The following is a 26,740-nucleotide window of genomic DNA, read 5'->3' as shown; positions in this document are numbered from 1 at the left end:
TCATCATCGTCGTCATCTTCATCATCGTCGTCATCTTCATCATCGTCGTCTTCATCATCGTCGTCTTCATCATTGTCGTCATCATCGTCGTCGTCGTCGTATTCATCATCGTCGTCATCTTCATCATCATCATCAGGATCGATCTTTCCAGACAGAACATCCTCTATCCACTGCTCCAGCTCTTCAGCCGTCGGCATGTCGTCCTGATCATCCATGTCCATCCACACGCTGTCAGCCTGCCAAACACAAATACATCACCGCTAGATTTTTGTAGCTCACTAGTACAGCTGACAGGCAACAAACATGATAATCAATGGGTAAACTGGAAGTCGACAGTATGATTAATTCAAATTATTTGCCGTTCTGACAGGTCTATTCATCTGTTGAAACAGTGAAACAAAACAAGTTATGCAAATTAAAAGTCTGAGGCATTGACATCATCTGTCTTCAACTGTGTTTTGAAGAAGATGTTTGGAAAATGATGGTTCTGACCAAACCAGAAAATTCTCTCACTAAAAGGTTGAGTATGCAGACGGCTACTGGCCACCAAGCCTGGACTCTGATTGCCTCCCCAGGCATCAGATCTGAATCAAACAACTTCTTCATGGATATGGATCAACAAGAAAGTCTTGTAATGTAAGCGTAGCTAACAAATCAGCAGAAGTGTTGTGTGTAGGGAAGCTTTTGACATCTCATTGAATGTAAACCATGAAACAGTAAAGGCAGCCTTCAAGGCAAAACAGGATGTTTCTAATAAACGGGCCTGTCATCCGGCAACAGATTGTATGGGTACGAGCAAATCCTTACGTCCTTAACGTCGACGACTCCAATCTGAGGAGACGAAAGGTCAATGCCAAAGGTTCTCTCCCAGTATGGAACCAGCTGAAAGTGTGAGACAGAAAGAAGGAAGAGGACATTAATCCTTATGTGACTTGATCCAAAAAAAATTAATGCAGGTTGGATTATGACAACAAAAATGAATCTAGGAAAAGTTTTTTTTTTTCCCACCAGGGGGAAATTGTCTGGGTCGATCCAAATGATGCTGAGGTTGGGGTCATCTGTGTTGTCGCGCGCTACTTCCTTCAGGATCTCCAGAAACTCAAAACCATCTGGAGAAAATTAAGTCAACACGTACTCATTTAATTAATAACTGTTACTCTGTGGCTGTAGATATAGAAAAATAAATCCTTAAACCAACTAAGTAGAAGGTGCTAAGAAGCGACTTGCCTGGATCATCCTCTTCAGCAAAAGCGACTATGTGCTCTCCGTTGATATCGTCTTCCTGTGTTCACAAAAACAGACTCTAGAAGTATTCCACATTTACAGAGCAGGTAGAATATACTACTTATGTATATATAAATGATTAAATGGATCAACTGTATGCAGATATTTAATCTCTCTTACCCAGATCTCATACATGCTGTGTGGTTGGAGCTTCCTCAAAGTCGGTCTGAAACAGGAAAACTACATAATAACCACACATGTTCCTGTAACTACTCTCTTTATGGTTTGATATCTGACTCTTGCATGATGTTGCATCTCATTAGTATTAAATGCTTTTTGAATAAAATCATTCGGAAGCCCACCTGTCATGCTGTTCGATGTATTCAACGATCTCAGACTCGATGTAAGGCTTTCCTGGAATGGTGACGGGTTCTCCCATGAAGGGTTCGTAGAAATCCACTTCATTCATCTTCAGCTTTAGCTTTTTGGCAATCTGGAGCGCAAAGTCAAATTTATTCTGAATTAACGCTAACGCCTGAACGCGATTAGAAGTTACAAACAATAAAGTCATTGTTAAGAATACAGGTAGAAACAACTACTATGGCTGAAGGTGTTGTGATCAAGACCATTGTTAACATTTTTAATAAAATGATCTTTCTGTAAAATTGCCTTTTCCATGCCTGTTTTTCCTCCTGCATCAAAGCTACCTAAAGCTTTCATCTATCTGGGACGTTGCGAACAGCAATGGACTGAACTCTTGGCAGTAAGCTTCCTTCCATGTCTCCTGCTGACAGAGTTCACCAGTGTTATTTTGGCAGCTGCTTACATTTCACCCTCGGCTGTCACCGACAACGTCATCAGTTCTGTTGTTGCTAAGATACAGACACAACACACTGATGCTTTCACAACAACATCATGTCTCGATCTCTGCTACATTGCCAACATTTCAAGTTTGACAGACTCTCTATCAGAAAAAAACGAAGTATTAGATTAGTTTTACACAAATGCCAGGGATTCATACATCTTCAAACCAAGACGTCCTCTGTGTAAATAAGATCACAACCTGGTTTTTCTCCGCTCAGAATGCAAATCCGTTGTGAAAGGACTGTGAGAAAGTGGTCACAGAAAGCACAAGAAGCGGGTTGTTTAGAGCCTTAGCCAGCCACATGGAGATTTCATCTGTTATTGTAGAGGATGATGGCTGTGGGTAGGAAAGATCTCCTGTAGCGGTTTGTATTACAACAAATTTGAAAAAGCCTCAGACTGAAGACACTGTTTTCATATGACAGCCTCATGAAGAGGATGGGGAAAGGCTGTCCAGAATTTTCTTGATTTTATGCTAAACCCTTCTTTGCACCATCATCACCAAAGGATTCCATAGTAATCCACAGAAGAGAACCGGCAACTAAATGCTGTTAGATCTGGCTGTAATTCTCAGGAATGTCCTCAAAAATATATCCACAATGGTTTGTTTAAACGTGAGTAAAATAGGTCAGCATAGAAAAAGTCACTTTTTTTCAGTTATGCTGTTCTGGTAGATCTAACATTGAATGCAGTTTTAAGCAATTTCAAGTTTATCAAATGACAAACACATGGCTATAGAAGGACATAAAACAAGAAATCTGGACAGACCTTAGGGTCAAATGTTGCAAAGAATTTGACGAAGGGATGGAACTCTTCAGCTGCGTCATCATACTCTATAAAGTCTGTAAGAGCGAAATAAAAGTTAAGACACTTCCAGTCTTGGCGCAGAAATGTGAAGCTTGAAGCTCAGAATGTGGATCATTTTTAATTCATGAATGATTTGACGTACGGGAAGATCTCTCGCTCTTGAAGTAGCCGACCAGTTTGATGATATCATCCATGTTGTAGAAACCCTTCAGCTCTCGGTCGTTGTCGATGATCTCCACAGGGTCTTCAATCACCTGCAGCAGACAAGTAAACACAAGAGACTCTTACACTTGCTGTTCATTATTTACATCCATTTCATCACAGCTGGTGGTAAAACAGTGGAGCTCAGCTACATGCAACCTTTGGAAACATTGTTACCCACGCTGTCGGGTTTATCTCCGCTAACGTTACTTACATCGTACAGGAACTCAACAATGGTATCTGCAGCTAGCTCTCCATCGTACTCAATTATTTCATTGTCTGCAAAGATGTAGATGCTGTCGACTTCATCCAGACCTGGTGAGAAAAAAGATTTTATCTGTGAGAAAATCATATTTTTAATATTTACTTACTAGATTGGAATAGCTTCCATTCATACAACTAGAGTAGGTCGTTTTTCCTCAGTTCTCAGTCAAATCCATCCCTCATGTGTCTGTCTTTTAGCTTAATGATGCTTTTAAACTCTTCTAATTTTGGGACAGAATTTTGTTTTTGTAATATGGGCTCAAGTTTTATGTTATTTTGGGATTTTTTACTTTTATCAAGACATAAGACCAAACAGTATATCAATATTTTTCTCTTCTGAAAATAAAACCATTAGCACCTGTAAATTTCAGTTTAGCTTTAGAGTAACAAATCTGAAACAGCACTACTTTCTTTCATTTCTAACCAATGACCCTAAAACTACCTTTGGAATGTAAAATGTAAAACAACGTTAAGTATCTTGAATCTAAGAAGTACGTCTAAAAGCTGGGTTTGTGTCAGGAACTAAACCAATTTGAATGAGCTCTACTGCAAAGCAAAGTCAAATATCCGGAACGAATTATGATAGAATTTTTTATTTTTTTGAGGACAATATTAAGTGTTTGGTTTCTCAGGAGCTTGTTATGCATGTTTATAGATTTCTTCACTCAGTTTTGTTTTGTATATTTTAAAGGAGGGGACATTTTCAACACCTGACAGAGTGTCATATCATTGGTAAACACTTGATGTCACTGTTGGTCCATAAACCACCTGGTCTTCTTTACCTTCCTTTCCTTCCATACCTCCTTCTAGTAAATCATGAGAAAAATAATAATAACATCTAATCTGAAATTGAATGAAATTGCTTTGACTGTCCTTTCATGAAGTAAAAATCAAGACAATAACACTTGGCTTCTAGATGTAATCAAAACTCTTTAGTCTTGTTGAGTTACTACCACAAATGTCCTTGTACTGCATGGTCATTTTTTAAGAAACAGCACGATTGAATCCATATTTGTTGAAGCAAAAGAATACAAGGTTATGCTTTAAAAAAACAAAAAACAAAACAGACCCTAACAGATCTGATGTGTACAGTGCAATGTATTCAGCCCTCTTCTACAATACTGTACAGAACTCCTTTCTGAAAAATATCTACCAATTTTGTTTCTACAAAATCTTCATTTGTTTATTATTTGAGCAGATAAGTAAAATAATAAATGTCTTGTAAATTTATGCATTCCTTTCCTTCTTTCTTTTTTAAAGTGGCCAACAAGTGCTTTCAACTTGACAATTTTGCCCCTAAAAGTTTTAAATTTCTTATTCTGAATGACTTAAACATAACTATGATAAATTTAGATTTTATTTATATATTTTTTTAAAAAACTGTCTTTAAACCATTTATTATCTTCCCTTCACTTTATAAGTATGCTCAACTTGCTTTGGCCACTTATATAAAAAAAACAAACAAACAAAAAAAAAAACACTTAAGATTGTGACTATACCAATACAAAACTTAAAAAGTAAAATTTCTGTAAATGCTTTTCAAGGACATTTACACTCATTTTGTGTTTAACATGATTTTTTTTCCCCCAGCAGTGTTTCCAAACAGCATACCCAGCTTCTTGGCAACAGCAGAGGCCTTCTTTTCATCCACCAGACCAAACCCGATGTCCTCGTCTTCGAACTCATCCAGAACTTGGGCCGCAAGCTGGACAAAGAGACAGTGGCACAAAAACAGCAGGTGGGAGAAATTGGGCGAAATTCAATTAAAGTCACATTTCAACATCGAGCTAAAAAGCTTGAAGTTTTCCTTTCAATTCGCAACATTTGAAGGAGCGGTTTGAAGCTCTGCGTTGCACATTTTAAATCTAAGCGAAACCAAAACACAACACCTGGCAGGAAGTCAAAGGAGACAACAGAACCGGCACAAGAACAAGACAGGCAGAACACGGTCCAACTACGATGACGGCAACAGGTGTGTTGGAAAGAATAGGAGCGCGCAGCCTGCCAAAGGTAATGCTGCCCGCATGCACACACACACACACATACAGATATGTACAGCATACCCGATCATTCATATAGTGTATTACATCATTGTCTTACATGATATTTAAGACTTCTGAATCTAAAATCATCTCAACAATGTGAGGAATGTCATTGGTGTGAAGGCCGTCTGAAGCATTGTAACACTTTGCAAAGCAGCATGGCAAAGTGGGTTCACAATGTGAACCGCAGTTTGCCCAAAAGCAAAAGCACAAATAACTGCAGACTATTTCTAGTGTTTTACTATGTTTTAAGTTGCTCTTTGCAGATTGTCTTTAAAATCGATCTTTTAGTCATTCACAGACATCCATTCTTTTGGTACAAATCTAATTTGCTGTTTAAAAGATCAAATCTGATTATCACCATGAATCCATGAAAGTGTTTTTATGAAAAAAAGATTTATTTAAGTTAGAGGTTATGTTAGAGGTTATGTTCTCCCAAATCAGAAAAAAGTTTTTTTTTTTTTGTTTTATAGACCCATTATGTTCAGTACGTCTGTCTCAGGCCTTCTGTTGAGTCTTTAGAAAAATCTATTTTCACCTAAGTATCAATCACTACATTCTCTGTTATGAACAGAGTTATGCAAAACTGCACATGGTCAGGGTTCAGACCGTTGATCTGGGAACATCCCAGCAACCTGTCCGCCAAAGATCCAAGGTTCTACAGATTCTACAGCTGCTCAGCTAAAGGGGTTTGCAGATGACTCTGTCCTATAACTTACAACAAGGCAATAATCAATATGGAGGTTGCAGACACAGAATAACAAGTAGGAGCTGGCTGTTTTGAGAAAACTGAACATCTTCAACAACAAAAAGAGTTATGGAAAGGCAAGAACCCAATGGGGCAAATAAATAATGATAATAATCCATGAAGATTTACATCAGTCAACCAAGGAGCAGAGGCTGAAAGAAAAACAATGAAGACAATGATCTGGCAGGGAACAAAGGATACAGACTGACCTTTAAACTAATTGGGGAAGTTAGGAAACCTGAACTCAAGGGAAAATAATCAGCAAACTAAGGCTTCACGTTGACAAGTAGCATTCAAAAGATGGAGCATTGGGCCGAACAATGAAACGAAGCCAAATTAAAACAAAAGATCATGAGAACGCTAATTAGATATGGTGAATCCTGGATTTCTGCTGTTAGTTATGTTAAGTATGCCTTCTTTAAAAATGAGTTAACAAGCGTATAGAAATATCTTTACATCATCAAGCACCCTACATTTCTTAAAACGTCTTACCATTAAAAAATGGTCATTTACCATGTTAAGGTAATTGATTTTTTCTTGATTTGGGTGACATATGCTTTGATGTTCATGGTGATTGTTACATGGATTGGTGAAAGGATGGATGGACATGTTAGAAAGCAGTTAATGTATTAGACGGGTGCTTTATCAAACAGGGTATCCTTACTTTTGTCTTTTTCTCACAAATCTGACGTTAAACTTGCACAGCCCAAGCTGCTGCCGCTACTGGACTTTGAAAGCAGTTCAGCCTCCACTGGTCTGTGTTGCGGGTTGCTACTTCATTTCACTTCCTTTTAAACTAAACTGCAGTCAAGGAGACGAAGAAGTGAAACAGTTAGCGTGTAGACTGCGACAGCAGGAGAGCCCGTATGTCACGGCCCGGCTCGGAAGCACTCGACACACGAGGCGAACTTTGACGTACCTGAAAGATTACGGCTGCTTCGCTTGTGATCAACTGCAACGAAAGGCAACACTTTAGGGTGAGCCATTAGGTGGACGGATAGCCTCCATGTTTGTTCACAACAAATGGAACAAAACAAGGCCACACTGACGATCAAGAAAATGACTGATTGGCTTTCCACCACAGATCACCAACACACCAACAAACTGAAGTTGTCTTAGCGCATTATTTTCTTTGGTATTTCCTCCTTTTCAGATTTCTACAGTTTTTTTTGTTTTGTTTTTTTCACAACAATGTAAGTAGAATGTTTTCTCATTATGGATTTATACAGGCTTTAAGCAAGGGTTCATTAGCATTAGTATTTTTGTAACTATTACAAACTTTCTGTTTTATTCGTTAACATTGTTCAACCCCCACCACAACTACTCAACTACTGATCTACTGTACTTTGATTTTCATGTAAAAAATTGAAATAATTGCTTATTAATTTATGTTTTGTATCATCAAAACTTCTGTTTGGTCACAATCGTTTGCTCCCTCATTTCTACACTTTTCCTATTACAGCAGCCAAAAGTCATTTTCCACAAAACAGACGACAACAAACAGATTCATTGAACGTAACAAAACAACTCGACAACCTTGTGTGAATCAACAAAAACAGCAAAAATATGCATCTGAAGAGAGGAATGAAAAGATATTTTGTCAAACCCAAAAAGTCAAAACACATTAAAACCGAGAGCCTTGATGGGAATTAATCTTTTATTGCAGTCATATTTTTCTCACACAGAAAAGACTTTAAAAAAAATAAAAATTTTCATTTGAATTTTTTTGTATGTTGTGGAAAAACTGTAACCTACTAATTTTAACGTAGTTGTTTCAAATAAAAAAATAAAATCATTTTTGCTCAACATTTTCAAGTTAGAGATGTAAATCTAAGTTTCTTGGAACTTTCAATTAATACTCATTTACTTTATTTCCCCGTCTAAAGATCACAGTAACTGAACCACAGCAAGGAGTGGCATGACAAGGTCACCACGTTTCCATAACAACCACTGGTCAATATCTGCATACCAACCAGCTGTTTTGGAGGCATGCCATGCAAAAACATTTTCTTTCACAACATTACAAACACACACACACTTGAAGCCAGATATAGTTTTTAATTGGAAATGTGTCTTTTGGTCAGATTGATGTTCCAGATTAAATGCAAAATTCCATTTATTTACCACCAAAGAACAAGCAAAGTAACAATTTAATAATCTTCCACCAGATTAAGATAAAAAAAAATCAGTGTTCAACCATGGCTGTCTCATGTCCCAGGCCTGAATCCTACAGGATTTTCTCTCCGTATGCGCTCCAACATGGCTATTATTTTTTATCCATGCACTGCCTCATTAGTAAAAAAAGGGGCCAGTATGAACAGCAGGGGTCCCAACGGAATTATCCTAGCCCTGATTTGGATGAAACCAATTATTTTGTTAACATTGCAATTTTTTCCTCACTGAATACATTTATAAAGTGTAATATGAATTTATTTTAAGGCTTTTCACATCTTTACTAGAGGGATCGGAGATTCTCGTCAGTAAAGCGTGTTGAGAAAGTCCCCAACAAAACGTCTGTGTTACTTTTTATTCACTTTGAATTAAGAGGATTTTGAAAAATGCCAGAACATCAACACCGAGTCGCTGGAGTGGGAGCGGTGACAGAGGGGGCTGTCGTTACAGATCAGAGAGGAAAACAACTGAGACTAAGATGTAAAACCTCAACGTCGACACCTAGAGTGATCCCTTAAACTTTTTAAAATTTCAACAATTGCCTCGTCTCTTGAATATTTCACTCTCCCGATGCGTTTCACATCCTCACACGTTCCCCTCTTGATCACTGGATCCATCCAGACGATTGGAGCCGAGTCAGAGGTCAGCAGTGTAAACATCTTGGCAGTGTTCCCCAAAGCCCACCCGCTGCCAAAATGTCAGGTGAGAAAATGGGAGAGCTGAGTGTCATGGTGAGCCATGGAAATCGCATCCGGGCTTCTCGTTGCACTTGGCTGCTGGATGACATGTTGACCAAGGTGGGCTTTGCATTTCTGGCATCATGTGCACCTGTAACTGGACAACGCTTAATAATGACCTCTCACTCTGAGTTTTAAGATTTATCCTAAGTGATCAGAACACTGCTTTCTGCTTTCCATTCAAATGCCACAAAGTGGCCTGAATAACACACATGTGTACAGGTCCTTCTGTAATATCACAAATTCATCTAATTCTTGATCAGCTTCATTGACACTCACTCAACAGATGTCGTGTTAGAGAGGAAACTGAGAAAAATAATGTAGGGAAAAGTAGCCGCACAGAGAGCAGAGAAATAAATCCATATAACAACACAGCAATAAAACACATAAGGGCTTGTTACCAAGTTTTTTTTGGGTTCTTTTGCCCGCACACACAGTTTTTCCTAACGTGCAGTTGCTGCTGTGAGGGAGAGAAAACGAGGCTAGGCGCCCAACAGGCTCATCAAACCTACTTGTATCCATTCAGATTGTGGGAAATGAAGGAATTTGCCATGAGAAATGTAGGCAATCACTACACTTGACGAAGAAATCTCAACCTTACACGGACAGTACGCGCAGAGTCCACAGAACACACACACAGTACGGCAGAGGATGTGGCCTTAAGTTCATCCTCAGCATTTCTACTGAAAGCATTGCTTGGCTAGTCCGTTTGATCAACTTTTGAACAATGGTTAGACATTATCAGATGTTTATCTCTCACTTTTGACTACATTTCCACACTGCTTAGTTAAAGGACAACACAAAGTCTTAGGGATACACCAATAAAAAAATTAGGTCCAATACCAATATTCAATATTAATATTGTTGTTATGGTCGATAACCAATATTTACTGATAGTATGCGTTTTTCACTACTATTTCGACATATTTGGGAAACAAAACCCCACCAGAAACAGACAGCAACAAAATAAAAATAAATATCAGTTGTTCATATCATATATTGTGTTTATCAGACCGATACTGATACTTTAAAAAAATTAACAATATTGGCCGATACTGATGTTGGTGTCAATATATCGCGTATCTCCACAATTTTTTCTATCATTTTTAGCTATATTTTGTGTAAGCATTTCACACAAACATTAAAGCATTTTCACCAGCCACACCATACGGTATGCTCTGTCAATAAATGCCAAACTAATCTGTTTGCTTTGTTGTTTTTATTCTACAAGTTATTCTACAAGAGTTTTTACCAGGTTCTACACATGGCTCCTTAGTTAGATTTTTTCAGAAAGAAGTCGATGACTCACGCACGTTTGCGTGTGTGTGTGCATCATCCTATGATGTAAGGTACTCAGGGTTGACCCAAGGGACACAAACTCAACCAGCTGTAGCTTTTACACAAGGTGCGGAAAACAGCCAGCTGTCATCTTTCCAAAGGAAACCAAAGTCAAAACTTTTGGGGTCAGAAAAGTTTACAAATGCATTTTAAACATATTAAACCTCAAAACAAAGTTTGGATTTGTTCATTGTAATAGTAAGTAATTTACATTTTGACATTGCAGAGGTAAGCAAAATTGATAAAAATATGATGATTTAACTCAAAGTGATTTAACCTTTGAACTTTAGTCGCATTTACCCTAAAACACGCCAATGTACTTCAATGGGATTGTTTATAACAGGCCAAGACAAAATATTGCAAAATTCTGACCTGGAAAGAAAACTGTTCATGTCTTAATAATATGAAAAATGTTAACACTAATACCTCTAAATAAAATCTGCTCTAAACAGCTTCCTTCAGAGGTTAGCCAGTTCTGTGAAGTCCTGTAAGTTTGCTTCAAAGCATGCTGGGAAAAACAAATATCTGGAAGTTTGGCTTCAATCAGAGGAGACCAAAAATAATGCTTTGGGGGGGTTTTATGAGAGAAATGATAAACATCTTCAGAAAAACATGTCGGTGACGGCATAATGATGTGCTTAGTTGTTTCTTCAGAGAAGAAGAAGAAGAAGAAGTACGGAAGCTGAGAGTGGACTTCTTACTCATACTTTTTGCCAATCGTTTTTCTAGAGATAACGACTTAATTTTCCATTTTCTCAAGACAATTTTATTTCCCGATGGTTTTCTTGATAATGACCTAATTTCCCAATGGTTTTCTCAATATAATTTTTTTGTGGTTTTCTTGAAATAATAAGTTAATTTGTCATTGTGGCATGCAATTGAAAGATGGGTCAGGTTTAACCATTCATCTCATGATAGGGGAAAAGATGCTCAATAGATCAATAGACGTTCATCATTCAATCTGATTGATACAGAGCAATTCTGCAAAGAAGAACGGGCAACAACTGTAAAGAGAAGAGCACTCAGTACAAATATGGCTATTGCTTTTCTAATTTTTATAACAAAAATGAAAATAAAGTTAGAAGTTTTACAATTATGCTGACGTGTCACATAAAATCCCAAAGATACGCCTTGATGTTTTTATCCATGGATGGGTGAATGGGTGCAAATGGAAGCAACTGAAAAATTCAAGTGTGATTTCTGTTTCTAAATAATGTTTCTCCAAGGGAACGCTGCATCTCAGCGTGTGCCCCGGGGTCCGGTTAAAGTCACAAGTTCAGTGTGCATTTCCTCCACAGCCAGTCAGTAAATTAGTAAGTAAGTAAAACGTCACGACGCGCCACGCTGAGCTGTTACACAACACTGCACTGTGGTGAGCATGAAAAATTCAGTCACAACAGAATCTAAGACACTCAGAAACACCCATGTAGATCACGACTGCAGCACGCTTCAGCACCGAGAAAATATGCTAAAGTGGCTTTAGAGATCATTTTGAAAAAAGAAAAATGTACTGTATACTTTTTTTAAAAAAAACAACCTGATCTCATATTGTTATATTTCTATTATTAATATTTAAGACTTTGGATGGAGTAACTTGTCAACTAACAAGCAATTTGCCTTTAGGGATCAATAAAGTCTATTCTATTCTGTTTCTATATTTATCAAGTGTTGAACGGAGATAACAGTCAACTAGGAGAGGAATCAGTGGAATTACTGATCTGTCACACAGCAGTTTTACCTTCTAGACTCAGAATCTCTCCTGATTCCACCAAGCAGGCGTGTGAGATCACAACAAGCTGGGTAATTGACTGGAGGCCTGTGAGTCCCCACGTCCACACAGTGATTTAGGTGTTAGCTAGCCGTAGGGGGTACTGAGAAAGCTGGGATATTTAGGGCTTAAATGGGAACATCTTCACTCGTCACGGGGGGGAACATCATGGTAAAAACTAACAAAACAAGAGCAATCAGACACCAGGGGAAGAAAATACTCAAGTAACCAGGTCCAGGTTTACATAGTGAATGTAGCAAAGACTGGAATCCAAACGTTCTGAGTAATCGTTCAAAGAGACAAACAAACCGAACCAGACGACGGTAAAGACGGAGACCTTCTTGGGCTTGTTTGTTTCCCACTATGAGTTAATTAATACTGTCAACAGCTGCAGATCTCACAGCTAAAAGTAACAATAATATTCCTGTTGGTTTGCTACAGCAAAGTCTTTAATCACATTTTGTCAAGATTTTATATGTCGTGTTAATACGATTTACCATCAGTAAAAATGACAACATCAGATTACTTTGAAGGCTACAGAGGCTGACTGCAGACGGATGAACATGAATTTATCCAAATCCTACTGTAAATTAAGTTTAGTGGGAAAATATAGAATCGAGCTGCTGTTTGGATGCAGATAAACCCAAAATTTCACTTTCAATGACTTCTAGCATTCCTTAAACTGTTCAAGCATTTTATGACAAGTATCTGTAGTGTTTAGTACAGCAGTGTTACACAGTTAAAGTCGACTACAGATGTGATTAATGGCCAGACACCAGCTGCTGGCAGTGTTCCTGATTAATAGCCCACCCTTCATGTACAAAGATCTCAATTACATGAATGCGTTTGAGTGTTGCGCCTGCCTTTTTAAAATTCCACCAGAGATTTTTGCACGGTCTCCAACTGTGATGGTCACTTTAACTGTAAATTGTAAATAACTGCTAGATATTGAAAGTTCCAGTTGTTATGGAGAAATGGGCCAAATTATTTACTCGTATGGACATTTTAAAGACCTTTTTTAACAATTAAAATAAGCAAAAATACTCAAGCGGAGATTTGAGACCTGGGCCTTAATGGGATTTATTAACCTGGTAGTTGATGTTCAGGTTTTCAGCTATGGCTGCAGAGAGCAGAATACCAAACCTCTCTGGTTTTCTCATATTCCTGTGAGCAAACTAGCCCCTCCAAAGCCAAATAGTTAGTAAAAAATACAAATAGCTGATGGATGCAAGGTTAATTTTGGGTTTATTTTTGTAATGACAACTTTACTTGATCATACAGCAACATGCATCTGTTAATACTTGAAAATACCAATAGCTACACATCATCAGCGACGTCATTCTGACGTTAAGCGTTATCATTATTCATATCCAGCTCCGGGTGGAACGAGGAGCTATACGTCTGGGTTTCAAAGTCAAGAGATTCACATTTGAATTTTTCATGGCGCACTCTGATCCTCCCATTTCCTTGACATTTTACTCCCATGAATAAATGATACGAAGATATTCCCTGATACATATGAGAGAGATGGGAGGGAAATGCTGAAGCACAGTTAGGATGGGGGGAAAAAAGGATCATTTATAAATTATTCTGAACAAAAGAAATGAAAGTTGAACATATGCAGAGTGAGTGTAGTGAAGCACTTAAATCTTTAACGTTTTGATGTTGAAGTTAGAAATTCCTTATATTTAATTTTGATTAGTTGTTCAGATGTGTTCACACAATTGGTACAGTTTTTTTTTTCTAAGATTCTGTGAAGTTTTATGTCTTTAGCACAGTTCCATAAAGACAGTATTGGACGATATTTGATCTTTCCTTTGATTTGATGCCTGACACATTTCCCAGATCAATTTCAGAAGCGGCCCTGTACCCAGGCGTTAACAGACTTTTGTTTTTGTAAGCAGCAGTCTTTGCTGGATGTGATTAAAAAATATGCAATCACAGTGGTGAGCCCTGTTGGGATTTGACATTCACCAGCAAAGTGTAGCTGTAAGCCTTTTATTAATTAGGCTAAAGCTTTTTTACTAATCCTCAAATCCAAAAGGGAGGGAGGGAGTATGGAACAAATTCGAGAAGACTGAACGCCTGTCTCGCCTGCCAGCAAAGGAAAACACTTCACCTGAATGTAACTGTTGTCTAAATAAAATAAAAATAATTTCTCAATTTAGAACTTCCTTCAAGGTAACACCTGAAGAACAAAATTAAGCTGAAAGCTGTGAGTTGTGCAGCTAAAAAGAAAAATGACCTTCTGAAAAAGAGTTTCCCTTTTTGTCCTTTCACTTTTTTTTTAGAATCTTTAATCACATCTCTGTTTCATTTAGTTATTTATTTTTACTGTAGCTGAAAGATCAGTTTTAAAATTACAAGAAAACAGTTCAGGACTACATTGAAAATAATGAAAAAAACAAAAAAGCCTCTTTGCTTTTTTCTGTCCCCATTGAGACATGAGGAAAAGGATTATGTTCTGGCTTTCGGGATGTTGGGGGGGTGTGTGCTACTTAAAATCATAGTCAAAAAGTAGTCCACTATGTGGGCTTTCTGCTGTGAACAAAGAGTATGTGAGGTTCTACTTTTCTTCAAATGCTGAGAATGTTGATCAGTTGCATTTTTTTTAAGCGTAAGGGTTTTAGAGATCTACACACGTAGTTCTTATTCAAATCTAAGAGTACCGTAATTTACCGTCAATCATAAAAGCAGCTTTACATGATAGATAGACTTTTTTTAGTTGCGGATGCAGTAGTGCTCTACAGTAGCGCACCGGACGTAACTTGACGGCTGACCGAAAGTGTTTTATGTCGCCTTCACATACCTGTCAAGTCTCTCATTTTGGCCGGGAAACTACCGTTTTCTACCCCATTTTCTCGCCGTGCTCCCGTATTATTATTTTCCCGTAAATATCCCGTATTGTGCCCCCCCCACCCCCGCCCCACTCACCTGTCCTGCTCCGCCCTCACGTTAGTCCCCCCGCATCCAGGCCTTGCTATGACCGCAGCACCGGACGGCGACATTTCCCGAATTCTCAAGTCCAAAACTTGACGAATGCGCCTTCAGCTAAAGCAAGCAAGTTAAATTAACCTTAAAACTACTTCTAACTTGCGTTTTGGAGTATTGCCCAACGTGGTGAGGTGATGTTGAATGTTGTAAGCTAAGCTATATTTGTGTTGTTTTACATGTGTTTTTCTTTCTTTTTTTTTTTTCTTTTTTCAAATTAATGAAAATGCTAGTGATTTTGTAGGCAGCTAATTAGCACAATGTTGGCTGGTTTATTGCATAGTGCGGGGTTTAATGCTGATGTAAAGTGTTCAAGGAGTAAACTATATTGTTTAAATGTAGCATAATTGAACCATATGAGCGGTTTGTCAGTTTATATAATCTCTGTTCACATAGATCTGCTAAAAATATATTTTTTTTGTTTGTGATTGATTTTTTAAAAATGTTGCATTTTAAAGAAGAGACCAGAGAAGTTTATCATCATTATTATTAAGGGAATTTTAAATAATAATATTTTGACAGTGTAATGTGTCCTTGAGCTCTGCAATTAATTTATTTATACTTCCGGATACTTAGGTGTCAATGATCAGCTTTTTTAAGTGTCCCCTCTGAGTGATCTCTGATTGGATGAATAGCCACAGCTGGCAGGCAGTCAGGAAGAGCAAAAGTACAGTAGAGCTCTGCTCTTCACTCTCTCTCTCCACCTTGGCAGCTTTGTTGGGAAATTGATCGGACCCAACAACTTTGTGTGTAACTGTAAGTGGTTTGGGACTTCAGTCTACACCCACAGGATAATGTAACACATCTTAGCAACACAGCAGCGTTTATGTGGTAGCAGATACAGGGAAGGTCCAACTGCCCATGTGAAATATGGCTCTGAACTTTCACTCTGTCTCACGAGAGCTTTTAGTCTCTTGCTCAGCATGCAGGACTGTCTCAGGCTATTTACAGAGGTGACTTATGAGGGCCCAGTGTAAGCTACACTCTGCTGATGTAAGGAGACACTGCCATTCTGGAAAGGCAGCAGGTTGCTGTGGTGTACTGGCAGAGTGCTGGACTTGGGTGCATTATTTCTGGCTTTGTGATAAAAGAGCTCTTTGGATGTATTTATGAAAAAAAAAAAAAAACACTGTTCAAAGCCCTCAACATCTCTGTTTTAGTTCTATCTGCTGATGTACTGCGTGGCTCTGAAGTTTTTACATAGATAAGTAGCTGGCTGAAAAACACCACAGCACTGTGTAAAACAATATTCTATATTAATACATTTGATAACTTCCAGGCGAAAGTTACTCAGACTGAGGGAGAAGATAAAAGAAAATTTTATTGTTGACATTGACATATCAGTTGACAACTATGCTTAGCATGTTTAGTACCTTGTTTAGTACCTTACCAAGGTACTAAACATGATTTCTGCTTACAAATATCCCGAAAGAAGTGTGTAATAATAATAATCTATTTTATTTGTAATGCCATTTATATGTCAAATTGAAATCTCAAAGGGAATATTCACACGCTGATGACGGCAAGCTGACGACAAGAGCGGGCGGACCAGGAATCGAACCAGCGACCTACCTATTGCATAGCAGAACGTCCAAACCATCAATGATGGTTGAAGGGAAGGATGCACTTCCTCAGGTTTATGGTTTTAATTCATAGATACGCTCTTTGCTGCGTTCTAAAATGATCAAAATCTAATACTAGGTGTACCAAACCACAGACCAGAGAGCCGACGATGGGATTGTCCAATATACTCTTTCTTTTGATCTTAGTTTGTAGTTCCAAAAAAACTACAAATGATCCAGGAAGTATAACCTAAAGCCAAATTCCCCCTCTGAAACCAGCCCCCAAAACGTCCCTCCTCTTGTCTTGACCATTGACATCAACACATCACGGATTCATTTGCTCTCAAGCTGCAACAGAGACCCACCTCCAAAGCCAGTTCCTCTATCTGAAGCTGCTTCATGGCGCTTCGATTCCCATCCACATTTTTGTGGTAGTAGATCACCATTACGTCGTACTTCCTCATGATGGACTTGTAGTTCTTGGCAATGAGGGTATGGACACGGTCTTTGCCGTCATACTCGGGGATCTCCAAGCCCTTCTCTCCCAAAGACAGTGCTCCCAAAGAGAGGAAGTAGAACCCTAAAAACACCCATGTCCACTTCATGGTGATTGTTAGCAGTACAAACAACTCAAAGCCCTCTTGGTGAGGGAGTTTTGGAGGACAAGAAAGCACTTAAAATGGTTTCTACTTTCCCCTAATGGGAGAGTACGTCCAATTCCTGTCCCAAATAGCTGGAGAAGAGAAGGTCTGACATTGATACTGTCTTTATAAAAGGAATATCACATGGTTTGCTGACATCACTAACCAAAGATAAGAGGTGGGACTATCTAGGTGGGACAACCCTTGTCCACAGGACATGGAGTTGCCAAAAAAGTAGGGGCAAGAGTGGGGGGACTTGTGAGTGGAGGTCAGAAATATCACATGGTACGTTTAAAGACTAGAAGGGCCTCACTGACACCTGTTTGAAGCTGTTCAGATGAGAAGTGACCGTGTTACTGTTGGGTGTACGAAGACTAGTGGATCAGTTGAATTTCTTTTAAGACAGAAGGAACTGATGACAGGAAGAAGACAAACGAGACCCTATTGAAAATTTCACAGAAACAAACTGAAGCTTCTGTAACAATAGAAGGAAAGAAACTCAGTCCAAAAGTCATCTTCTTAAGATGATGGCATTACAAAATTCCTTGCAACATCAAAGTGGATGAAGCCTTTTGAGAGCCCGATGTCAAAAACAGAGACATCAACATTCCCTCAAAATTGCAGAAATAAGATTGTTTCCAGGGGCATCTGCAAACCACTGGCTTATTAACAAACTCAAAAGAAAAGCACCAATCAGTGTGATGGCAGTGCAACTGACGTTCTTCTGATTGTTAATGCTCTGGCAGGCTTTGTAGTCACATTCCCTTTTGGACTGAAGTAGAAGATAATGGCCTCCCAGTGTCATGTTGTCCCTGCTCAGCCGTTGGACCAAAGTGTGAAGTTTATTATAACCTGAGGGGGAAAAGAGATTGAAAATTGAACGATAAAAACAGACAGACCTAACAAAGTAGTCACACAGAGCATGTCACAGACAGAGGGGGACACTGTCAGCTGTGAATTTATAATGAGAGAAGGGGAGAGGGTGGCTATTAATAACAGTATGTAATCCGATCTGTTTTCTTCCCCCGTCAGAGGGCTGATTTCACCCGCGTTATGAGCTGATCTGAATCCATGTTTCTTTGTTGTTGTTGTTTTATTTTTTATCTGAATGCCTGCAAGGGGTACAAGGGAGCTGGGCACTGCTTCACAGGCGGGTCGTCACCACAGTGTGCTGGCTTTGTATGAGACAACTTCTGAAACCTTTGAGTCACTGCGGGAGGTTTATAAACTGCTCTGATGTGAGGGGAATCTTTTTTAACAAACACACCTCTTTGATTTCATTAGTTCTTTGAAATATGCTTTAAAACAGCCAACACAGCTTTGGGTTGAATATGGACCTATCCTGTTGTTGAGTCACACGAATGTTAGGTGTCCGCCCCCAAAAGTGGATTTATTCTTCTTCCGGTCTTAGCACAACACTCAGGTGGAGTGTGGCAGATGTCACAGTTGGACAGTGGGGAAGAGGTGAGGGTGGGAATGGGGGCGGGAGGGGGCGGTTGTCCCATCAGACCGTCAATTCCCGAAACCACATACCTTGTAAAAGTGGAGGCGTGATCAGTGTGACCCTAGTGGACTGCGCACAGGGTAAAAAGCTTGCAGGGTCCAATTAACCCCATCTAATGTCTACTATTAGCATGCGAGACAGCTAGCTTACAATCGTCTTTAAGGTTACGGAGAGGGTTGAACAAAACAGCACATAGATGTACGGTATGGAAACGACCTGTACTTGTGTAGCGCTTTATTAACTCCCAAAGGACTTCAAAGTACTTCAGTAATGAACTGTGAGGAGTTTCTTATGATTGTAAGTTTAAGCTCATCGCTACCAGCTGCTCTGACACTGTGACTTTATCCATGATAAAGAATCAGCTTTACGGGCCAAATTTGTGTGCACAAAGAGTTTCTTTCACAGCATACAAATTTCAAGTATGAATACATAAAGTCTAGGAACTTAAAAAGGATACAAAAAACAATATGTAAATGTGTCTACACTCAATATTGTTTTCTTTTTAAAGGCATGTTGTGACAGTTCAACTATGCTTTGTTTTTGGCTGAGATGTTTGTAACCTATTTCTTGACCTCAGACCTGTGAAACTACTGGATGGAGGAAAAAGCTTGGTAATTTTGTCTGAAGCCCTGATCTTTAAATAATAATAATAATAATACAAATTATTATTATTATTATTATTATTATTATTATTATTATTATTTATTTATTTCTTTTTGGCTAATTTATTTCTAGATTTTCAACCCAGAACATCTAGTTTTAACATCTTTTAATAAAATAGCATATTGTGAAACTATACATTTTTCCCAATAACGCGAGCTATTGGTGAAAGAATAGCTTGGAAAAAATTGGCTATGGATTTGTAAATGTATTTCTAACACTCAAAGACGGTGTTTTAACAGCTTTAACAAATCCACCAAATTACTGTTTCTTCCTCTTATTTATGAGGTGCAGAGCTATTCTGCTGACTGGAAGCCTTTGAGTGCTCCTACCGACGCTGTATTAAACATTTTGAAAAGTGAGGACAGAAGACGGTAGAAGACGGGCTGCGGGATTTGTCAAAGCCTCATCAGGGAACATTCTAGCAGATTTTGACAAGCAGTTCGCTCCCAATTCTTTAACAGTCAGCTTCCATCCTCAGTGTATCATCAGTGAAAATGGCTTCATTAGACTTCTGCTGTCACTCACAGCTGCTTTTTTTCCCTCTCTCTCTCCATACTGCAACAGGCAGGAAGTATCAAAATGCCTTCTTCATTAACGGAGCCCTTCGGCAGTTACCCCTCTATGGTAAACGGCTCCCCCCTCTGGCAGAAGCTCCAATTGACCCACATTCGCCCAATTACAGCTCCTTCTTCATTTCCTCTCGGCGCGTTTTGAAACTCAGAAGCAAGGTGAGTCATAATAACATCTGTGTGGTTTTTATGTACAGGTCATTAAACTGTGTCTGCTGTTGCTACGGCAACTGGGTTTTGAGTTGTAGGGTAAAAAAAAAGGCCGGAATAAGCACATACTGACTTAAACTGATGCTTAAGTTGTCTGTGAAAGATTTCTTCTTTGACATTTGTCATTAAAAATACAATACAGTATTCATATTATTATTGCAATGTACATGAAAACTGTCAGAAATTCATTGGTTTTTGGGTTATTATGCTCACGTGAGTGCCTTTTTATTTAACCGCCTTCAGCACTTAATTCGGTCAAACCGGGTTCAAAATGAGATCGTCCACCACATCTCCTCTCTCATTTCAGAGGGTGAAAGTGCCACATGCGGCGTCTGGACGCTAACGAGATCTAAAGGCTCTATCACAGGGACAAAAAGCTCCGGGGGCGGGGGGAGCAGGCGAAAGGTGTCGTGGAAAAAAAGAGGAAGAAATATAGTGAGAGAGAATGAAAGAAATGCTAAAAATGATGGTGAACGAGAAATAATAGCAGGCTGAAAAATGAAAACAGCACATTTGTCTTGTTTTTTCACCCAATATCCAAGCATTAATTAATTAATACCATTAGAGGATTACACAGAATCATATATCATACACAATAGCATAATGCAACCAAGATATAAATAAAAACCTGACTTAACACAGGTGTTTGCTTCAGAAAACTAAAAAGCCTTAAAATCTCTCCAGCGTTTGACTTTTTTAAATAAGAGCTGTTAATGGATTGATAAAAATGAACTAATTGCAAATCAGTAAAAAAAAACAAACAAACAAAAAAACAATTAGTCACTTAAAGATGGATGCAGGCATCAACTAAGTAATGACACAAGGGACTTTTGCTTTTTTCTCAGACATACTGTTTAAAAGTATTAAAATAAATTTAGTATAAAAAAATACAGAATGTAACTTAGCTAAAGTGATTATATACATTCATTTTTTTGGCTTGAAACAATGAAAATGACTAAGTTTTATCAGATATTGCTTTATATCCATTGATAGTTTGAATAAGCAAACAAAAGTGAGGTACGGCAACACGGAGGGGGGGGGCACTCCTTTTAAAATAATTGTTGCGTTTAACTTATTTCATTCCATCAAAGTAGAAAAAAAAAATAACGCAAATAGTGGATGTGATTATTTTAACAGCCCCAACCTTAACATATTGTCAATGATGCCTACGAAAAACATTTGTAATCTTTGAACATTTTCGTATTTTGTCATATCATAACCATGAAGAATAATCGAATTTCTCTGGTAAATCAACACAAAGCAGTGCATAGTTAGGAGGTGGAACTAGAAGTTGATGCATGACATGGAAAAGTTCATTGATAACTGAGTTAAAAACCTTTCTTTTCATGTCTCGAGGTATGACTGTCAGCTTTCCACGACTTAAGATGTTTTTCTCAATGAATCAGTCAGATTGGAGGGAGAGCATCTGTGAACAGAAATATTCAAGTCTTGCCACAGATTTTGAGTGGGAAACGGGTCTAGACTTTGACTAATCCTTTCTAATACATGGATATGCTCCGATCCAAACCATTCCATTGTAGCTCCAGCTTTATTTTCTTGGTCGTCCACCAGGATATTCAAGTTAATATCCTGAGTTAGTTTTTCTCCACAAACTGCTTTGACTGGAGACCAAAAGGTTTTGATCTAATTGGACCAGTGCTCCATTTCCCACGTGTTTGCCATGGAAACAACTTGGCTTGTGGCATTCAGGATTTCATTTGGTTTTATTTCAACAATATCTTTATCCTGCCTCTCCTTCATAAAGACCAGATTTACGATTAAAGACTAATCTCACAGTTTAAGCAGATGACCTGTTTTGAAGGTTTTACTTTACTTTTTTTCAAAATGTCAGTAGACAGACTGAACTGACCTTAATGAAATGTTAAAAGGATGAGACGTGTTAAAACCTTTTTCCTGCCTGGCGTCTTCCTTTAATAATCAATTGACTATATTTATTTAAGAATACTGGAGTAAATGGGCATGCACGCCACTCTTTTCAGACTTTTATTTGTGAAAAATTTTAATTTTTCTTTCACTTCAAAATTATGCACTGAATTATGTGGCTGTATGTGATGTAAGAAAATGAAAACATTTTCAAATAGTGCAAGTACTTTTGAGACTTCTTTACTTTGGTTTGGGGAGAAAAAAAATGGAAAAACGGCAGAAAGATAAACATACATTTCAACTGCATACATACTTGTTTTTGCTTCCAATTTACAGAAAGAAGATGTAACATGTTCGCTAAAATGTTTACTTGACTCACACTTTAATCAGATCTGAATAATCAGCCAGATCAGGGCTGAAGTCAGTCATCCCCCCCTCCCCCGAGCCTCCCTAAGCGCACGCACGCACACACACACGCACACACACACACTCCCACCTCCCACTGCGACCGGTCTGGGCCTGGTTGTCACACCCTCGCTGTCCTACGCCCACGCTCCGTATGCTGTCAGAAATGTTGCTAAGTGTCTCTTTTCACACAATGTTAACACTGTCGCCAGCGCTGACACATGCAAACACACTAGCATGGCAAAAGTTTGGGAAATTTAAAAACAAGGCAGACAATTGCTCTAATGTTCAAATGTGCATCCATAAAAAGAGACACCCAAAGATTTGTGGCAGGAGATAATTACTGTGTATCCATCTAGAAATCATGTGCAAACCACCAAAGAAGGAAGAAAAACACAACAAAATTTCATAGTTTTTTTATATGAAATTTTTGTCAGTTTAGCCATGACATTTTCTGAAAAGTAATTGAATTTTGTTTGCAGTGGCTCTGAGTAAGTCAAAGGTCACATTGTTTCTTTAAAATCAGGAATAGGGAGAGAATAGTTTGTATTTCCTGACATGGCATATGACCTGCAAATTTCAATCAATCAATTAATCAATCAAGTTTATTTGTATAGCACATTTTAGCATCCAGGCAGTTCAAAGTGCTTTACATCATAAGAACACAAAAATGTAAAGTAACAAAGACAGCATACAGTCACTAATAAAGAAACCAGTGACAAACATTACAATTTAATCAGTGCCATCTTAAAAATCATGAATACAGATATGTTGGTCAATGTTCCATTTATTATGATTCCACAGCCACTCTGAATATTTTTCAAAGACATAAAACCTGAAAAAATGACTCTCTTCAGTCCATGCAGCTCTTAGCTGCAGTGTTGTTGCTCCTTTTTGACATTCTGATTAGATAAAACATTAAATATACCGTATTGAAGGCGCACCTTCAATGAATGGCCTATTTTAAAACTTTTTTCATATATAAGGCACACCGCATTATAAGTCGCATAGAATAGACGCTTCAGTTTGGGTTGCCGTACTCCATTATTGCACATCCACATGTGTAAAGAAGTGGTCCCCGAGTACTTTATTTAGTAGGCTGCCCTAGTCATCGTTTCACTCACGGTGTTGGTGTTGCGATCTTGTGCCCAACTGCTTTCTGGGTAACACAGACCAACCAACATGCTGCCGCCACAGTCTCTGTCTCTCTTCCCCCGCCCCCCCGGCTTTAAATGTATAGGGGGTGGTCCCTTGGTAACCCTAATCGAAGCACCCCTGATGAATGTCTAAAGCCACTTTGTTGACATAAAGAATGTCAACAAAACAGTCAGACTCTGGTCGGCGAGGAGAGCCTTCCGCGACTGGGCCTGGGCGTGGCCGGATGATGGTAACCCTTCTCCGTTCGCGCACAGCATGTTCGTGGAGAACGTGGTGCTAAATGACCTGCAGATGACCTGATTATCAGGTCGGTAGGTAGATAGGTTAGTTAAACTTTATTAACAAACCAGCGTTCTGTCAACTATACCAGCATGCACCGCACGCTTCTTCTTCTATGGCCGAAAATGAAGCCGACGGCTGCTTACCGTAGTTGCTAGACCTGTTGTGGCTCAATATTGGTCCATATATAAGGCGCACCGGATTATAAGGCGCACTGTCGGCTTTAGAGGAAATTGAAGGTTTTTAGGTGCGCCTTATAGTGCGGAAAATACGGTACTGTGGAACCTGAATTAACACATTACAGGACTGGGCAATAAAACAATAACAATGTCTATTGCGATAATCGTGTGATCAATATCAGTAGGTAATACGTCTGATAGAATGTTGACAATTTCACTGAATTGCTATACAGAACCACACGGCATTCTGGGGAATGTAGGCAGGAGAATAGCTTTAGCCGATCAATCTCTTGAGATCTTGCAAAGGATGACCAGAATCCTGACCAGTGATCTGGAGGTGGCATGGCAAGACCTAGCAGTTAGCAGTGTTTGTGCTGCTGGGTTCAAATTCCCGCCTGTTGTTCTTCTCACTGTATATCTATAAGTCTTTAGCATTAAGCTCCCTTACTCTGGTGAAGATTCATTGCAAAGTGCAAGGAGCCAAAACGTTCGAACTTGAACTTTTGACTGAGGGTGGATTCTGCAGTTGTGATAAATACCAGTGCAGAATAAACTTTCTGCATATTTTTTCAGTCTTGTCAAAATAAAAATCATATATTGACTGATGCTGAAACTTTAGTGAACATTTATTATGTTCTTGTTTTCTTTCACATATCAAATCTGGAAAACAATTGCCTCCCGAGGAACTGCAGCTGTGCGTTGCCAAGACATCCAAAGACTCCAGGCTGCTGACTATTTCTAAAAAAACACATTATTTTTCACTAAAAGCAGCGGTGAAAAAAATCCCTAGTGTCACTTCACCCGCACTGGCTCACACTATTTGTATTCACAGGGGTCTAGAGAAGGCATGCACATAATTAGAGCCACTGACGGTTCTGCTCATTTTAAGGATATTTAATGGCAGATGTCCCTGAACAGAAGAAAATGGTTCAATTTCAGTTTATACGTTATGCTCGATTCAGCAGTCTGACAGAATTTACCCTCTGCAAATAAATGTCACTATGAAGAGACTCTTTGACAGTTGGTCGGCGACTGGAATATGAGATGTTGCTAAGTAACCAAAACCCTGACAGACCGAGGGATCAAGCTTCAGACCGAACAGTTGGTGTGTGTAGGATGTGTATACATGCTGTAGTAAGTGTGTGACTAAAGAAGATGCAGGTTGACTTGAACCAGAAAGAAAAATACTGAAGTTTAAGTCATGGCCTGATCGCTTTTGGAATCAAGGTGTGTATAAAATCACACACACAGCAAAAAAGAATCTTTAATAATTACTGTATGTTCTCAATCAAGAAAGAACATATTGTGTATTCATTTTGCAGTTTTATACTCATACACATAAAAGGTAAAATAACATGTAGAACCTGTGATTTTACCCGTAGAACCTCTAGTTATAAATTCTTACTGATGCGGTATTATGCAAAATCAACTTTTTTAACTTTACAATATTTACATAATCAAAACCATACCAGGAGTGTTGCTTTGAATCTTTCATGGATGTTTGAGGAATCCTCAAATCTCCCATGGCAACCATTCTGGGGTATCTAAACACTTACTCTCACAAACTCCACCTGTTTTCACTAAGTTCCACCTCAAAGCTGCATTTTCCACCCTTGCAAGCTTCCAATGGCCAGTCTGCCACAATCAGTATCTATATGCTTCACTGAGTCAGTCAGAATCCTTTTTAAGCTATGGTGAGACATACAAAACTTAGGAACATACAATCTTCGAAGCTGCAGCACAGCTGATGTAAAGTCTAAAGATTTTGATGAGTGCGACCTGAACTGAACCTTGGGTCCTCATCCCCATAGCAATCCTGAGGGGACCAGTTCACCCATGAATCTGAGGACTCAAAGGTCTAGAGGTCAAAGAGGAGGAGCAGTTGATTTTGTAAAGTGGTTCAAAAACCAAGTGAACTAGTTGTCTAGATGAGTTAGGAGAGACTGGAGAAAGATGAAACATTTTTCATAATTAGGATCACTATATCAAGGCAACCTTGGTTTGGTCGCCAACTTATATTTCTGCGTATTTGCCACGTGGGCAAAGTTGACTTAAGCTGTGCTGTTTTGGAGCAGGAAGGAACATGAGGATTATCAAAGTTTTACCACCTACAGCATACAGAGTAGAGCTGAACATCTAACCTTTTTCTCCTCATTTACAATCAAGAGTTACATATTTACTGAGTTTATTCTCTGTAATTCTTCTTTCCATATCACAGCTTAAAGAATTATTAATTATTCTGACTAATAATATTTGTAACATAAATTATGAACTAAATCAGAACAAAAACCATGAACCAGATATTTATAAATAAAAATCCCTGATTGAATTTATATTTGTTTGTATTAGCAGGTGAATTGATCAGTTCCTATAATACATGTTTCTTTCTGTAAACTCTCTGCAGCAGAGCTGGAAGCAGAGAGTTCTTGATGAACACCTGATCTTCTACAGCATCACACTAAACAGTCTGAAGGAAAATTATGTTAGGAAATTACAATTTATTGGAATAATAAAGAGAAAACTTGACATA

The 26,740-nt window shown here is 38.6% G+C and overlaps 1 protein-coding gene and 1 long non-coding RNA gene across 3 annotated transcripts in view; one reads left to right on the top strand and one right to left on the bottom strand.

The window, feature by feature from the left end:
- The window catches only part of casq1b (calsequestrin 1b), a 17,674-nt gene extending 205 nt beyond the window's left edge, over positions 1–17,469 (bottom strand). Inside the window, exons 1-11 of the mRNA XM_008422558.1 lie at positions 17,084–17,469; positions 4,972–5,065; positions 3,311–3,411; positions 3,038–3,149; positions 2,857–2,930; positions 1,587–1,717; positions 1,405–1,450; positions 1,228–1,282; positions 1,009–1,109; positions 808–882; positions 3–236 (exon numbers count right to left, since the gene is read on the bottom strand). Of these exons, the coding sequence (XP_008420780.1) occupies positions 3–236; positions 808–882; positions 1,009–1,109; positions 1,228–1,282; positions 1,405–1,450; positions 1,587–1,717; positions 2,857–2,930; positions 3,038–3,149; positions 3,311–3,411; positions 4,972–5,065; positions 17,084–17,323 (1,263 nt within the window). The 5' untranslated portion in view covers positions 17,324–17,469. The remainder of the gene's footprint in view (positions 1–2; positions 237–807; positions 883–1,008; positions 1,110–1,227; positions 1,283–1,404; positions 1,451–1,586; positions 1,718–2,856; positions 2,931–3,037; positions 3,150–3,310; positions 3,412–4,971; positions 5,066–17,083) is intronic.
- LOC103472736 (uncharacterized) lies at positions 15,056–26,667 on the top strand. 2 transcript variants are annotated; one of them, XR_534918.2, is made up of 3 exons: positions 15,056–15,290; positions 20,091–20,254; positions 20,613–20,879. It is a non-coding gene; the product is annotated as an uncharacterized LOC103472736 (long non-coding RNA). The 2 variants fall into 2 exon arrangements; XR_534917.2 differs by lacking the exon at positions 20,613–20,879 and adding an exon at positions 26,618–26,667 and having other exon boundaries at positions 15,057–15,290.
- The last annotated feature ends 73 nt before the right edge of the window (positions 26,668–26,740 follow it).

Source organism: Poecilia reticulata, linkage group LG11 (genome assembly GCF_000633615.1).
Source record: "Poecilia reticulata strain Guanapo linkage group LG11, Guppy_female_1.0+MT, whole genome shotgun sequence".
Taxonomy (NCBI): domain Eukaryota; kingdom Metazoa; phylum Chordata; class Actinopteri; order Cyprinodontiformes; family Poeciliidae; genus Poecilia; species Poecilia reticulata.
This window is presented reverse-complemented; position numbering and strand designations above follow the sequence as displayed.